This window comes from Solanum dulcamara, chromosome 4 (genome assembly GCF_947179165.1).
Source record: "Solanum dulcamara chromosome 4, daSolDulc1.2, whole genome shotgun sequence".
NCBI classification, from domain to species: domain Eukaryota; kingdom Viridiplantae; phylum Streptophyta; class Magnoliopsida; order Solanales; family Solanaceae; genus Solanum; species Solanum dulcamara.
The window spans coordinates 35,977,462-35,988,934 of record NC_077240.1 but is presented as its reverse complement, the minus strand read 5'-3'; the positions used below and the strand labels follow the sequence as shown (position 1 = coordinate 35,988,934).

At 37.3% G+C, this 11,473-nt stretch overlaps 3 protein-coding genes across 4 annotated transcripts; 2 read left to right on the top strand and 1 right to left on the bottom strand.

Moving 5' to 3' along the window:
• Positions 1–1,996: 1,996 nt before the first annotated feature.
• On the top strand, positions 1,997–3,006 carry LOC129884191 (uncharacterized). The gene is made up of 3 exons (XM_055958532.1): positions 1,997–2,110; positions 2,340–2,572; positions 2,676–3,006. The coding sequence occupies exons 1-3, from the start codon at positions 1,997–1,999 to the stop codon at positions 3,004–3,006; spliced, it is 678 nt and encodes a 225-aa protein (XP_055814507.1).
• Positions 3,007–3,671: 665 nt separating this feature from the next.
• Positions 3,672–5,090, top strand: LOC129884980 (uncharacterized). The gene is made up of 3 exons (XM_055959237.1): positions 3,672–4,232; positions 4,357–4,589; positions 4,674–5,090. The coding sequence occupies exons 1-3, from the start codon at positions 3,756–3,758 to the stop codon at positions 4,930–4,932; spliced, it is 969 nt and encodes a 322-aa protein (XP_055815212.1). The 5' UTR covers positions 3,672–3,755; the 3' UTR covers positions 4,933–5,090.
• Positions 5,091–5,360: 270 nt separating this feature from the next.
• On the bottom strand, positions 5,361–10,921 carry LOC129887312 (probable acylpyruvase FAHD1, mitochondrial). Of its 2 annotated transcripts, XM_055962360.1 has the most exons (8): positions 10,811–10,917; positions 10,538–10,707; positions 9,854–10,019; positions 7,091–7,143; positions 6,888–6,950; positions 6,709–6,759; positions 6,516–6,633; positions 5,361–5,920 (listed from the first exon to the last, which is right to left on the bottom strand). In XM_055962360.1, the coding sequence occupies exons 2-8, from the start codon at positions 10,658–10,660 to the stop codon at positions 5,805–5,807; spliced, it is 690 nt and encodes a 229-aa protein (XP_055818335.1). In that variant the 5' UTR covers positions 10,661–10,707; positions 10,811–10,917; the 3' UTR covers positions 5,361–5,804. The 2 variants fall into 2 exon arrangements, with proteins under 2 accessions (XP_055818335.1, XP_055818334.1); XM_055962359.1 differs by having other exon boundaries at positions 10,538–10,921.
• Positions 10,922–11,473: the final 552 nt, after the last annotated feature.

Genomic DNA, 11,473 nt, shown 5'->3' with positions numbered 1-11,473 from the left:
CCTTTTGGTCTTTTGAGGCATAAATTTTATTTAGTTATGACTTTTTGAATTTCGAATTAAGGATACCTCGAATTCCTATTCCGATGGTTTCATTGAGTCCAAAATATTGAAATTAAATGGGTAGCATATAAGATAGCTTTCTAGACTTGTTATGGCCATTATTAGTTCCAGGTTATGTCTTTTAGGCTGACCAACGCCCAACAATGTTCAAGGAGTTGATGAACAGGGTGTTTTATCTGTATTTAGACTCATTTTTGATTGTTTTCATTGATGATATCTTGGTGTACTCCAAAACAGAGGAGGATCATGCTTGTTATTTGAGATCGTTGCTTAAGAAATTAAGAGAACAGAAGTTATATGTAAAGTTCTCCAAATGTGAGTTTTGTCTTGATTCTATGGCATTACTAGGATACGTGGTGTCCAAGGAAGGTATTAGGGTGGATCCGACCAAGATTGAGGCAGTTAATGGCTAGACTAGGTCCACTTCTCCTACCTAGATTTAGTGTTTTATGGGTTTGGATAGGTATTACCGACGCTTTGTGCAGGGATTCTCGACTATTGCGGCTTCATTGACTAGGCTGACACAAAAGTTAGTAGACTTCCAATAGTCCGATGAGTATGAGGCAAGCTTCCAAAAGCTCAATACTTTATTTACTACAGCTCTTGTTTTGACCTTACTGGAGGAGGTTGCGAATTTCACTGTGTATTGTGATGCTTCCGGTGTTGGTTTAGGTGGAGTTTTGATGCATAATGGGAAGGTAGTTGACTACGCGTCTATACAGTTGAAGGCTAATGAGAAGAACTACCCTACCCATGACTTAGATTTAGCAACGGGGGTGTTTGTGTTGAAACAATGGCATCATTACTTGTATGGTGTGCATTGTGAGGTATTCACTGATCACCGGAGTCTTCAGTACATCTTCAGTCAGAGGGATCTGAACTTGAGATAGTGTAGATGGTTTGAGCTGCTAAAGGACTATGATATGACTATCTTGTAGCATCCAGAAAAGGCCAATGTGGTGGCAGATGCTTTGAGTAGGAAGGCATCTAGCATGGGGAGCCTTGCAGTGATTAGTTTTGATAGGAGGCCATTGGCTAGAGATCTTCAGAGGTTAGCCAACAGCTTCATCCGATTGTGGGTTTTTGAGGAGAGTGGAGGAATTATTTCTTTCATTGAGGGTCGTTCTTCGTTAGTTGAGCAGACTCTAGAACGATAGTTTGATGATGAGAAATTATGTCTCATTCGAGACGAGGTGTTTAGGGGTGAAGCCAAGGGGGCTAGACTAGATTCAAATGGTGTCTTGAGGATTGATGGTCAAATTTGTGTGTCCAAGGTTGGTAATATGATTAGATTAATTCTAGAGGAGGCTCATTGTTCTTGATTATCTATCCATCCGGGCGCGGCAAAGATGTAACATGACCTTAATCAGCATTATTGGTGGTGTGGATGAAGTGGGACATCACAAAGTTTGTTTTCAAGTGTTTGATCTGTCAAATGGTCAAGTGTGAACACCAATGGCCTGGAAATGTGACACAGAGGATGCCGATTCCTGCTTAGAAGTGGGAGCGGATCACCATTGATTTTGTTTTGGGTTTGCCTCCCACCGTGGGTGATTATGATTGAATATGGGTGGTTGTTGATAGACTAGCCAAGTCTACCCATTTCATTCTAGTCCGGATAAAGTACATAGAGGAGAAGCTAACCTCGTTGTATATTAGTCAGATTGTTCGGATTCATGGTATGCTAGTATACATCATTTTAGATCAAGGTTCATTGTTTACTTCACACTTTTGGTAGGCATTACAACATAGTTTGGGTACTAGGCTTGATATGAGTATGGCTTTTCACCCACAGACTGATGGCCATTCCGAGGGGATGATTCAGGTGCTGGAAGATATGCTTTGAGCCTGTATTATTGATTTTGGTTCTAGGTGGGATCAACATTTTCCTTTACCGGAGTTTGCCTACAACAACAATTATCAGTCCAGCATTCAGATGGCCCCATTCGAGTCATTGTATGGGAGGCGATGCCGATCTCCTATTGAGTGGTTCGATTCAGCTGAGATGAATTCTTTAGACACAAACTTGCTTAGAGATGTCTTGGAGCAGGTTTGAATGATTCAGGTTAGGCTAAAAACAATAAGGAAACTGTTGTTCTTGTACTTGAAGTCTTTGCTTTATTGAAATGATCTTTACTACTTTTTAGATAAACTAATATAGAGTATGAAATATTTTTTAAAAAATTGGCTTTCGAGAACATTCATTTTTTTTTAACGCAAAAGGAAGGTACAGTAAATTAATTAATTAATTAACAGGTTGTTTGATTATATATTGTTAGGAAGCTGGAGTAATAGAAGGTGAATTTGAGGAAATGGGTACCAAGAATGTTTTGAAGAAGTTCCTAACATATAGAAACCCAGGTCCACTTTACTTGAAGAAAGGCAAACCATTTGAAGATAGTGATGATGAGTTGCCTTGTTGGTTATCTGAGCAAGATATTGATTTCTATGCTAACAAGTATGAACAAACTGGCTTCACTGGACCATTGAACTATTATCGAGCAATAGACCGGTATATATATATACTTCCTTTAATTTCTCCCATTCACGTCATTACCAGGATTTTCACTAACGACATAAAATAGAATTACTTATCTAATTAATTAATATTGCAGAAATTGGGAGGTTACAGCAGCATGGACTGGGGCTAAAATCCAAGTACCAGTAAAATTCTTTGTGGGTGACCTTGACATTACTTACAATGCTCCTGGGGCCAAGGATTATTTACACAAAGGAGCATTCAAGAAATATGTCCCACTCTTGGAGGAAGTTGTGGTATTACAAGATGTTGGACATTTCATCCACCAAGAAAAGCCTAAAGAAATTAACGAACATATTTACAATTTCATTCACAAAATCTCATCCTCTAAAAATCACTCCAACCATCTGTGCTATGCTCTAGACTTTATCTTTATTCTTTCTCCACTGCATCAACTTATGTACTAGTATTAATTTGTTTGATTGGGTGTGCAAATAATGGGTGATTGATTGATTAACCAGTAAGCTTTAATTTGGTTTGTTCTTCTTTATTGGAGTTGGAGTTTCTTGCACTCTTCTTGCAACTAATAATGATTCTTTTCTTCCAATTCTTGAGAATATATTAAGCAGTGAATTTCTTGTGCTTTATGAAGAAAATCATGCAGAAATTAAGGCCATTGTGATTAATCAATCAACTTAAGGCAGAAAGAAAAGAAAAATGTTAGCTTCGGTAACTTAACTAATTATTTATTTTAAGAATACGGACACAAGTATATGACTCACATGGAAAATAAAAAGAAGAAAAAAACAAACAAACTAGCATCTTCTTAGTTAGTACAAAAGGTAAAGAGACATCATTTGCAAAGAACAACATTAATGTGTGGAGGAAATGATCTTTTATAGCTATTTATAAATTAAATAGAAGAAAATAGTCTTTTCTGGTTTCTTATGTGTAAAAATGAATTTTTTTTTGTAGAAAAGACATGCGCACATAACTAACTATATGAGCAAAATAGGCAAGAACTTTAAGCATGAGTTAACAAACAAGTCGAGCCCAATAACTCTTACTTGTGGAAGTATGTCTACTAACTCCTTTTCTCATCTGTTTTTCCTTCTGTTTACCAACTTGTACACTTTATAAATTAAAGCAGATCAACTCTAAAGAGTGATCATCTAAAGGCAAGTAAATTTTCACGTAGAGGGACAGAAAGAGTGAGATGGAGGAGGTTGAACACAAGACAATGAGAGTGAATGGGATAAACATGCACATTGCTGAAATGGGCCAAGGCCCAATAGTCCTATTCCTTCATGGCTTCCCGGAACTATGGTACTCGTGGCGCCACCAAATGCCGTTCATGGCATCTCACGGATACCGGGTGGTGGCCCCAGACCTCCGTGGTTTCGGAGATACCACGGGAGCACCCAAAGGTGACTTCACGGAGTTCACCACCCTCCATGTTGTTGGTGACCTTGTGGAACTCCTTAACATCATTGCCCCTAACCAGGAGAAGGTGTTTCTAGTTGGCCATGACTGGGGAGCTATGATTGCTTGGTCTATGTGTTTGTATAGGCCCGATAAGATCAAGGCCCTTGTGAATATGAGTGTTCCATTCGTCCCAAGAAACCCGATTTCAAAGCCCATTGTAGTTCTGCGCGCTACTTATGGAGATGAATACTACATTATAAGATTCCAGGTTTATATCTTCTTTTTTTTCTTGGCACACGATCAATTAATTACTCCCTCCATCTAAATTGAATACTCCATTTGGCTATTGATGGTCTACTAGATCAACCTTTAATACTAATATTATTGTGAAGGAGCCGGGAGAAATAGAAGAAGAGTTTGCTCAATTAGGAACCAAGACAGTGTTGGAGAAGCTACTGACTAACCGAAACCCTGAACCATTAAAGTTGCCTAAAGGAAAGCCATTTGATGAAAGTCCAGTCATATTGCCCCCTTGGCTCACTGAAAAGGATGTTGATTACTATGCTACCAAATATGAGCACACTGGCTTCACAGGTGGATTGAACTATTACAGAGCACTTGATCTGTAAGTTCCTTCCTTTAGTATCTATGATAGAGTTACCACTAGCTGCTCACCTCATAATTCATACGTCGTATTCTTGAAATGCAGAAACTGGGAACTGACAGCACCATGGACAGGGTCGAAAATAGAAGTACCAGTTAAGTTCATAGTGGGAGATTTGGACATAACTTATAATGCAGCAGGAGTCAAGGATTATATACACAAGGGTGGGTTAAAGAAAGATGTACCTTTGCTAGAAGATGTGGTTATCTTGAAAGGGGTAGCACATTTTCTTCAACAAGAAAAGCCTGATGATGTTAACAAACACATCTATGTCTTCTTCCAGGGCATTTCTTCCTCTGATTGAAACTTTTTTTTTTTTTTTTGCTGATTGAAACTTCTGCACTTTGAAGTTACATAAAACCAGAAAATGGAGTTGTACAAGAATCATTTCATACGCTTTAACAAATTCTTGTACCCACCCCGTGTATCCTTTTCCAAATAGTATCATCTAACCTAAATGAAGTTGGTTTCCGATTTCCATTCAGAATTTGTTTCCTTACTGCTAAGACTTGAAAGGTAGGAGTAGAAAGAAACAGTATACTCTTTCAGTTTCATTTTACTTGACCTTTCTATGAAAAACAAATTTTCCATTTTACTCGTCCATTTCAGCAAATTAAGAGAAACTTACTATTTCCTTCCAATATTACCTTTATCATTGGGAGTATATATATATATATATATATATAAAAAACACTAAAACAAAGACACTAAACTTGAGGGGGCAAGTAATACTTAGAAATCTACACAGTTGATTAAGCTCTACTGAATCAGATGCTCTTATACAAATAGCAGCGGGATACTAATAACGATACGCAAAAAGCTCTGAGTGCATTTACACAAGGAACTTTTCACCTAAAAAGGGTACAGATAAGCATATATAACTGAAGAAAAATGAAGCAGCTATTTGTACTTGTAATTTTACAAAAACAATAACAACCCAGTGGAATTCCACAAGTGAGGTCTGCGGAGACGCAGACCTTATCACTACCTCATGGAGATAGAGAGGCTATTTCCGAAAGACCCTCGGTCTACTTGTAATTTTATTTGAAAAAATACAAGTTGGTGGATTTATTATTGTACAACATATCTGGGTAATCTTGAGAGAGAAAATTAAGAATTGTCCACAAACAAGTGGCTTAAGTATACAACAAACTACAAAAGATAACTTATAGTGAATCACTGTTGTTTCGCTCCTGGGCGTCGTCCAACATCAAAGTGCACATCCAGGAGACCTGTTATGCCAGCATCAATCTTTTGACCAACCTTAACGGGACCAACTCCTTTGGGAGTCCCTACATAAAATCAGCAAATCGAAACATTGAATCAGCTAACTGTAACAAGAGTTGTATTACTTGAACAAGAACGTTTTAATGTTCCCAACAAACTAGGTGAAGTGAGACACTGGCTGAAATTTAGAAACAGATCTCCCATAAGTAACATAACTAATTGCTCAGTGAAATATAGAAAACAGTGGGTTGGGTTACAAAGTTCGTTATTAACAGAACCAGCTTGCAGCACTCTTTTAGAAAAAAGATTAGTGTAAACCGAATGATTTTCCTGTGTTTCTCAAGTGATACACAAGAATTGAGCCTTTAAGTAAATTATTAAAGAACTGTCAATGGAGGAAAGCCAAGAGAGATTTAATAACGTAGCAGACCAACAAAATCATGCTCCTCTTCTCAAAACTACACACATATATATCAAGAAAAATCCAAGCGCACAGCAGAAGAAGCCTAATGGCCTCAGTTTATCATTCCAGACCTAATAGTTGCAAATGTTTCAATGACTTTACTATTAGAATAAACTGCAATGTGAATTCAAAAAAAAAAGAACTTTCACTGAAAGCTGTTTATCAATTGAACAAAAAAGTAACATGAATCATCTTACCAGTTAAAATAACATCTCCCTGGAGAAGAGTCATGATAGAACTTATGTGGCTAATCAAATATGGGATCTTAAATATCATATCTCTTGTTGAGCCTTTTTGCCGAAGTTCTCCATCAACCTGCAGAGTAGCAGATCATGATTAGCTGCAATTGAGAAGACCAACATCAAGTCGGCAACAAGAAAAAATTATCACCTTCAGCCACAACTCTATGTCATGGGGATCTGGCACCATCGACTGTGGTAACTGCAAGAAATAAAAGGGAAAGATGACCATCAATTAATCTCAAAAATGATATATAACACCGTCTAACTTTAGGGGAAAAATCAAAGAGAAAATGATAACCAACAGATGAAATAGCCAAAACTTCTTACAACTGAGCTGATAGGAGTGAATGTGTCTTGGCCTTTAGCAACAGTCCATGGCAGGCCTGCAGACTGTCAGTTTGTATTGGTAAAAGTTGGTATCATCATCCTTGAGAATGACAATGAAGGTCAAACAGTAATATTGAAGAACAGAAATAAATAACAAAAATGGACATGGGTATTCAAAATATATGATGTAAAGGAATTCAAACCTTTGCAGTAGCTTGGATCTCCCTTGCAGTCATATCCAAAGCAAGTGCATAGCCTGAAACACAGAATGTTCAACCACCTGATTATAGTCCACATATTTATTGGGACAAACAATCTAATGCAGGCTCAGAAGAAAAGTGAAGGGATGAATATTTCTAAAGAACTCAGACGCAGAAAGAAGGAAAAACAATCCCCAAATAAATTAACCTGGTTTTGTCGTTGCGCTGCTTCCATTTTGTAAATCAAAAAGGGTATCCCACAAAATCGATCGACAGAGCTTAATAAGCTACTTGAATAACTCTAAATGAACTGATTTCCAGCAAAAAAGTAGATTAAAATTGAAAGCAGACAAGTGAACCATGGCCAGATAGACACCTAGTATTTACCTACGCCAAGGAACAGCAACTCAAAATTGTTCTTTCCTGGAGCTCTCATAGGATGTTAGTTTTGTTGTACAATTTGGGAATAGACAGGGCCTTGTCCCGGCAGTGCTTATGACACTCTTAGAGGCTATTGTGGACACAGTATTCTAGGTTTCTTTTTGCAACTTTCAATCTCCAGCCCATAGGCTTGGCATGTATATATGTGTGTATGCACGTATGCCTTTAGTTGTGGCCTCGTCGGCTAGCTAGTACCTTATTATTTTGGCTTGTCTATCTTATTTATATGACTTATTGTTATTCAGGTCATGACCCTAACAGTCCAGACTTAGTATTTCAAATGTTGTGTTGCCCGATTTTTTTGGGCTCACAGTTTAGTTAGCTAGTATGTTTCAGTGGCTAACTCGATCCAATACGGTATCGAGTGCCTATCACGCCTCCCCTAGTTTGGGGCGTGAGACTATGAAACTTGCATCTCTGCCTGAAACTTTCTATGCTACTGAGGTTGTTGAATAAGTTCGACTTTACACATTATACCTGTTCTCTTTCTGAATTAAGAATATTTATTTAAGTTACCTCTAAATTTTTAGTGATCTACAGTGCAAGCAAAGGACATTAGATAAGTGGCTAACTCGATCAAATACGGTATTGAGTGCCTGTCGCGCCTCCCCTAGTTTGGGGCGTGACACTGTGACACTTGGATCTCCGCCTGAAACTTTCTATGCTACTGAGGTTGTTGAATAACTTCAATTTTACACATTATACCTGTTCTCTTTCTGAATTAAGAATATTTATTTAAGTTACCGCTAAAATCTTAGTGATCTACAGTGCAAGCAAAGGACATTAGATATTTGCTTCACAAAGTTAAATTCACTACTCAAGTGTGACCTCTGCACTTCCTTCCCTTTCCAGATCTCTATTTCAGCAACTCCATCCTCCAATACCACTGGCAATTCTTTCTAAGAATCCAAGCTCCTGACTATATACTCTAATTTAAGAGTGTGGGACAAAGCATGCAAAAAAGAAAACCAGAGAAAAAGAACCGTTTGTTCACTCAACTCCACACAACAGCCTTTTGGGTCTTCAGCTTACAAAGAACTAGGAAAGTTATGAAAGAATAATGACAAGGAGGTGGTAGAACTGATGTGATGAAACAAGGGTTAAGTCATTAAGAAAGGACTGTAGTGTGCTTATTTATGATAGTGGTTTTAACTGGTTACTGTGGAATTTTTTTTTTTTTATGACAAGGGTAACCCACAACCGCTACCCTTTGGGTGCGCACAAGGTAAAACCCCCGATCCTATGCAATAGCTCGCAAATCACACATGAGTGATAACCCGCATTAGGCAAGCCCGGTGTGACAAGCTCGACCCAGAAGACAAACCCATTGCTTTCGCTGGTAAGGAATTTCGAACTTTAGACCTCCAACATGGAAGTCCCAAGCCCAAACCACTGCCCCCCCCCCCATAGGTGCTATGGCAAGAGATCAAATGGAGATTACCACAAAGAAGAGGCATTCTTTTTTTCATTTACCCCCTTTTTTTCTTTAGATTTTCGGGGTAATTACAACCTCTATACACCCAATATCAGGAGTGCCTACTGATATTCAGGGTAAGGTCCAGTGCTTGAATATCTTCTATTTACAATCTTAAACCAGTGAATAGTGCAAAAGCTACATTGAGTCATGCAATTGATAGGTCAGGGGGTACAACATATTATCTGAGCACTATTTAAAGGCCAAGATTAATGCAGCTTGTCAAAGATCTCAAACCAAAGAAGCAAGTTAACATCTCTAAAGATTTCTTTTATCTTCGGGATTGATAAAGAATTTATGCTGATAAATATATCAAGAAAAGAATAACACATCATTCAGTAACACCAATCCAGTATACCCCTGAAACAAAAACTTAGTATCAGAAAATCAGAAAAAGTAAAGTCATTTTCAGTGGCAGAAGCAAGGATCTCCGATGAGCACTCTAATTTTCAATTTTATGCTTTATCAATTCAGACGCAAGTCAAAAGAAAGCTCACTGCAGTAATTTTCTCCAATATGTGATGTTTTAGTAGCTTAGAGAGTAGAGACCATCAAATGGACAAATTGAGAATCGTGATAAAAGATTAGCATCATATATTGTAACCTAAAAATGACATTGGATGTCAAAAATTGCATAGATCAACAAACTGTCGAGGCACTTTCTTCTTATTATTAGCTACAATAACAATCACAGATGCATTATATCAAACAAAATTAGAGAGCTAGACTTACAAAATAAAGTCAAATTCAGCTCAAGTTATCAACTTTAAGAATCAAAATGCAAAATTGAGAAAACAAGTTTTGCCAAATTTGAAAAATGTACAGTATGCTGCATCAAATGCTAATAATACCTCCAACATAGTCCATAGCAGCGGCTTCAGGTACATCTCTAGCTCTTTGGCTGATGACAACTGCCAACTCCACCTCATGATCCAGTGATTCCAATGGATGAGGAACTTCAATTGTCCCTCCGTTCTCTAAATAAGACGATGTGGGCTTCATAAACAACACCGGCTCCTTCAAACATTAAATCACAATTACACATAGATACACCCAGTACAATAATCATGTTCAATCACACGTACTCTAAATATGACGCTATTGATTTCATAAAGAACACCATCTCTTTTGAAAGGTAAAAAAGGAAAAAAAAATCATAGATCAATTCTTCAAGTTTAGGTCAACATCAGCTCCTTCAAAAGCCAAATCATAATTATACATAAAAACATCGAGTGCTGATCAATTATGCTCAACCAGCTTCCTCAAAGCATCAATCAAAGATCAGTTCTATAAATGCAACATTGGTTTCATAAACAACACTGGCTGTTAACTCAACATTATACTTATTAAAAACATCCAATATCACCTTAAAGCATCAGTGGCAGATCAGCTCATCAAACAAAACGTCGTCGGATACTCAGATTCATAAAAATCAAACTACACCTAAAAATCGAGTATACTAAAAATTCTTGTTCAACCAAAGCACCAATCAGAGACAAGAGTTCACAGAGATAGCGAAAGAGAGGGAGAATAACCTTAGGCACGGCGTTGCCGAGTTCTTTGGCGTGAGCGGCGTAGTTACGACCGACGGCGATGATCTTACTGCCGACGCTAATAAGATTCTGATGAGCTACCGTTGCGGCGCCGGCGGTGGCCATGTTCCTTGATGCAAATGATTTAGCGATTGCTCTACCGCCAGTGCACACTAGGTTTCGAGCAATGGTAAATGTTTGAATTTTCGCATACATATATGTGTGTGTGTGTGAGAGAGAGAGAAAAGTCTGAAAGAGATGGAAATGGAGACCAACAACAACGTGAAGTGGATGAAGAGAAATTCTCCTTTGATTTGCTGCTGCTTCTTTCGCAAAATTTGGTTTCCTCGGAACTCTCCTTAAAGCTTGATGTACGACTCGTCAACTGCTACACATTTTTTATTCTAACACACACCCTCGTTAGTGTAAATATAATGTTTGTTTTTATTATTACTTAAATTTTATTATATTATATCACTTAAATTCATCGTTAGGTAATGACAAAAAGATCGATTTTGTGTAACGATTGATTTGATGTGATCACATCGTTACCTTTTTTTTCTCATTTTATTTTTACTTATCATTTAATAATTTTATTTTATCATTTACCTTACCTTTACACAGAAGCTCTACCTCGTACCCTACAATTTCTTATAGATTTATTATTCAAATTATAAATATATGATATTATGTAATGACGAAGAACAATACAATCTATCTAAACAGTATATTCATTAAAACAATACAGTAGGATACGATACAATACAATACAATACATAACAACCACCCAAACAAAGTGTAATGTTCTGAAATTCAAAAAAAAAGAGCATAATTTCAGATACACTTTTGGCTTCATTACAATAATAATTTTTTTTAATCATTTGCGACATTAAGCTTATCATTTTATTTCAAATTTTTTATAATAATTCTTTTATATAT

Coding starts and splice junctions, on each gene's coding strand:
- LOC129884191 (XM_055958532.1), top strand. CDS start 1,997: ATGGCCCCATTCGAGTCATTGTATGGGAGGCGATGCCGATCTCCTATT. Junction 2,111..2,339: donor TTAGAGATGTCTTGGAGCAG/GTTTGAATGATT, acceptor ATATATTGTTAG/GAAGCTGGAGTAATAGAAGG. Junction 2,573..2,675: donor TATTATCGAGCAATAGACCG/GTATATATATAT, acceptor TTAATATTGCAG/AAATTGGGAGGTTACAGCAG.
- LOC129884980 (XM_055959237.1), top strand. CDS start 3,756: ATGGAGGAGGTTGAACACAAGACAATGAGAGTGAATGGGATAAACATG. Junction 4,233..4,356: donor ACTACATTATAAGATTCCAG/GTTTATATCTTC, acceptor ATTATTGTGAAG/GAGCCGGGAGAAATAGAAGA. Junction 4,590..4,673: donor TATTACAGAGCACTTGATCT/GTAAGTTCCTTC, acceptor CTTGAAATGCAG/AAACTGGGAACTGACAGCAC.
- LOC129887312 (XM_055962359.1), bottom strand. CDS start 10,750: ATGTATGCGAAAATTCAAACATTTACCATTGCTCGAAACCTAGTGTGC. Junction 10,020..10,537: donor TCGGCAACGCCGTGCCTAAG/GTTATTCTCCCT, acceptor TAATGTTTGAAG/GAGCCGGTGTTGTTTATGAA. Junction 6,634..6,708: donor ACATAGAGTTGTGGCTGAAG/GTGATAATTTTT, acceptor GCTACTCTGCAG/GTTGATGGAGAACTTCGGCA.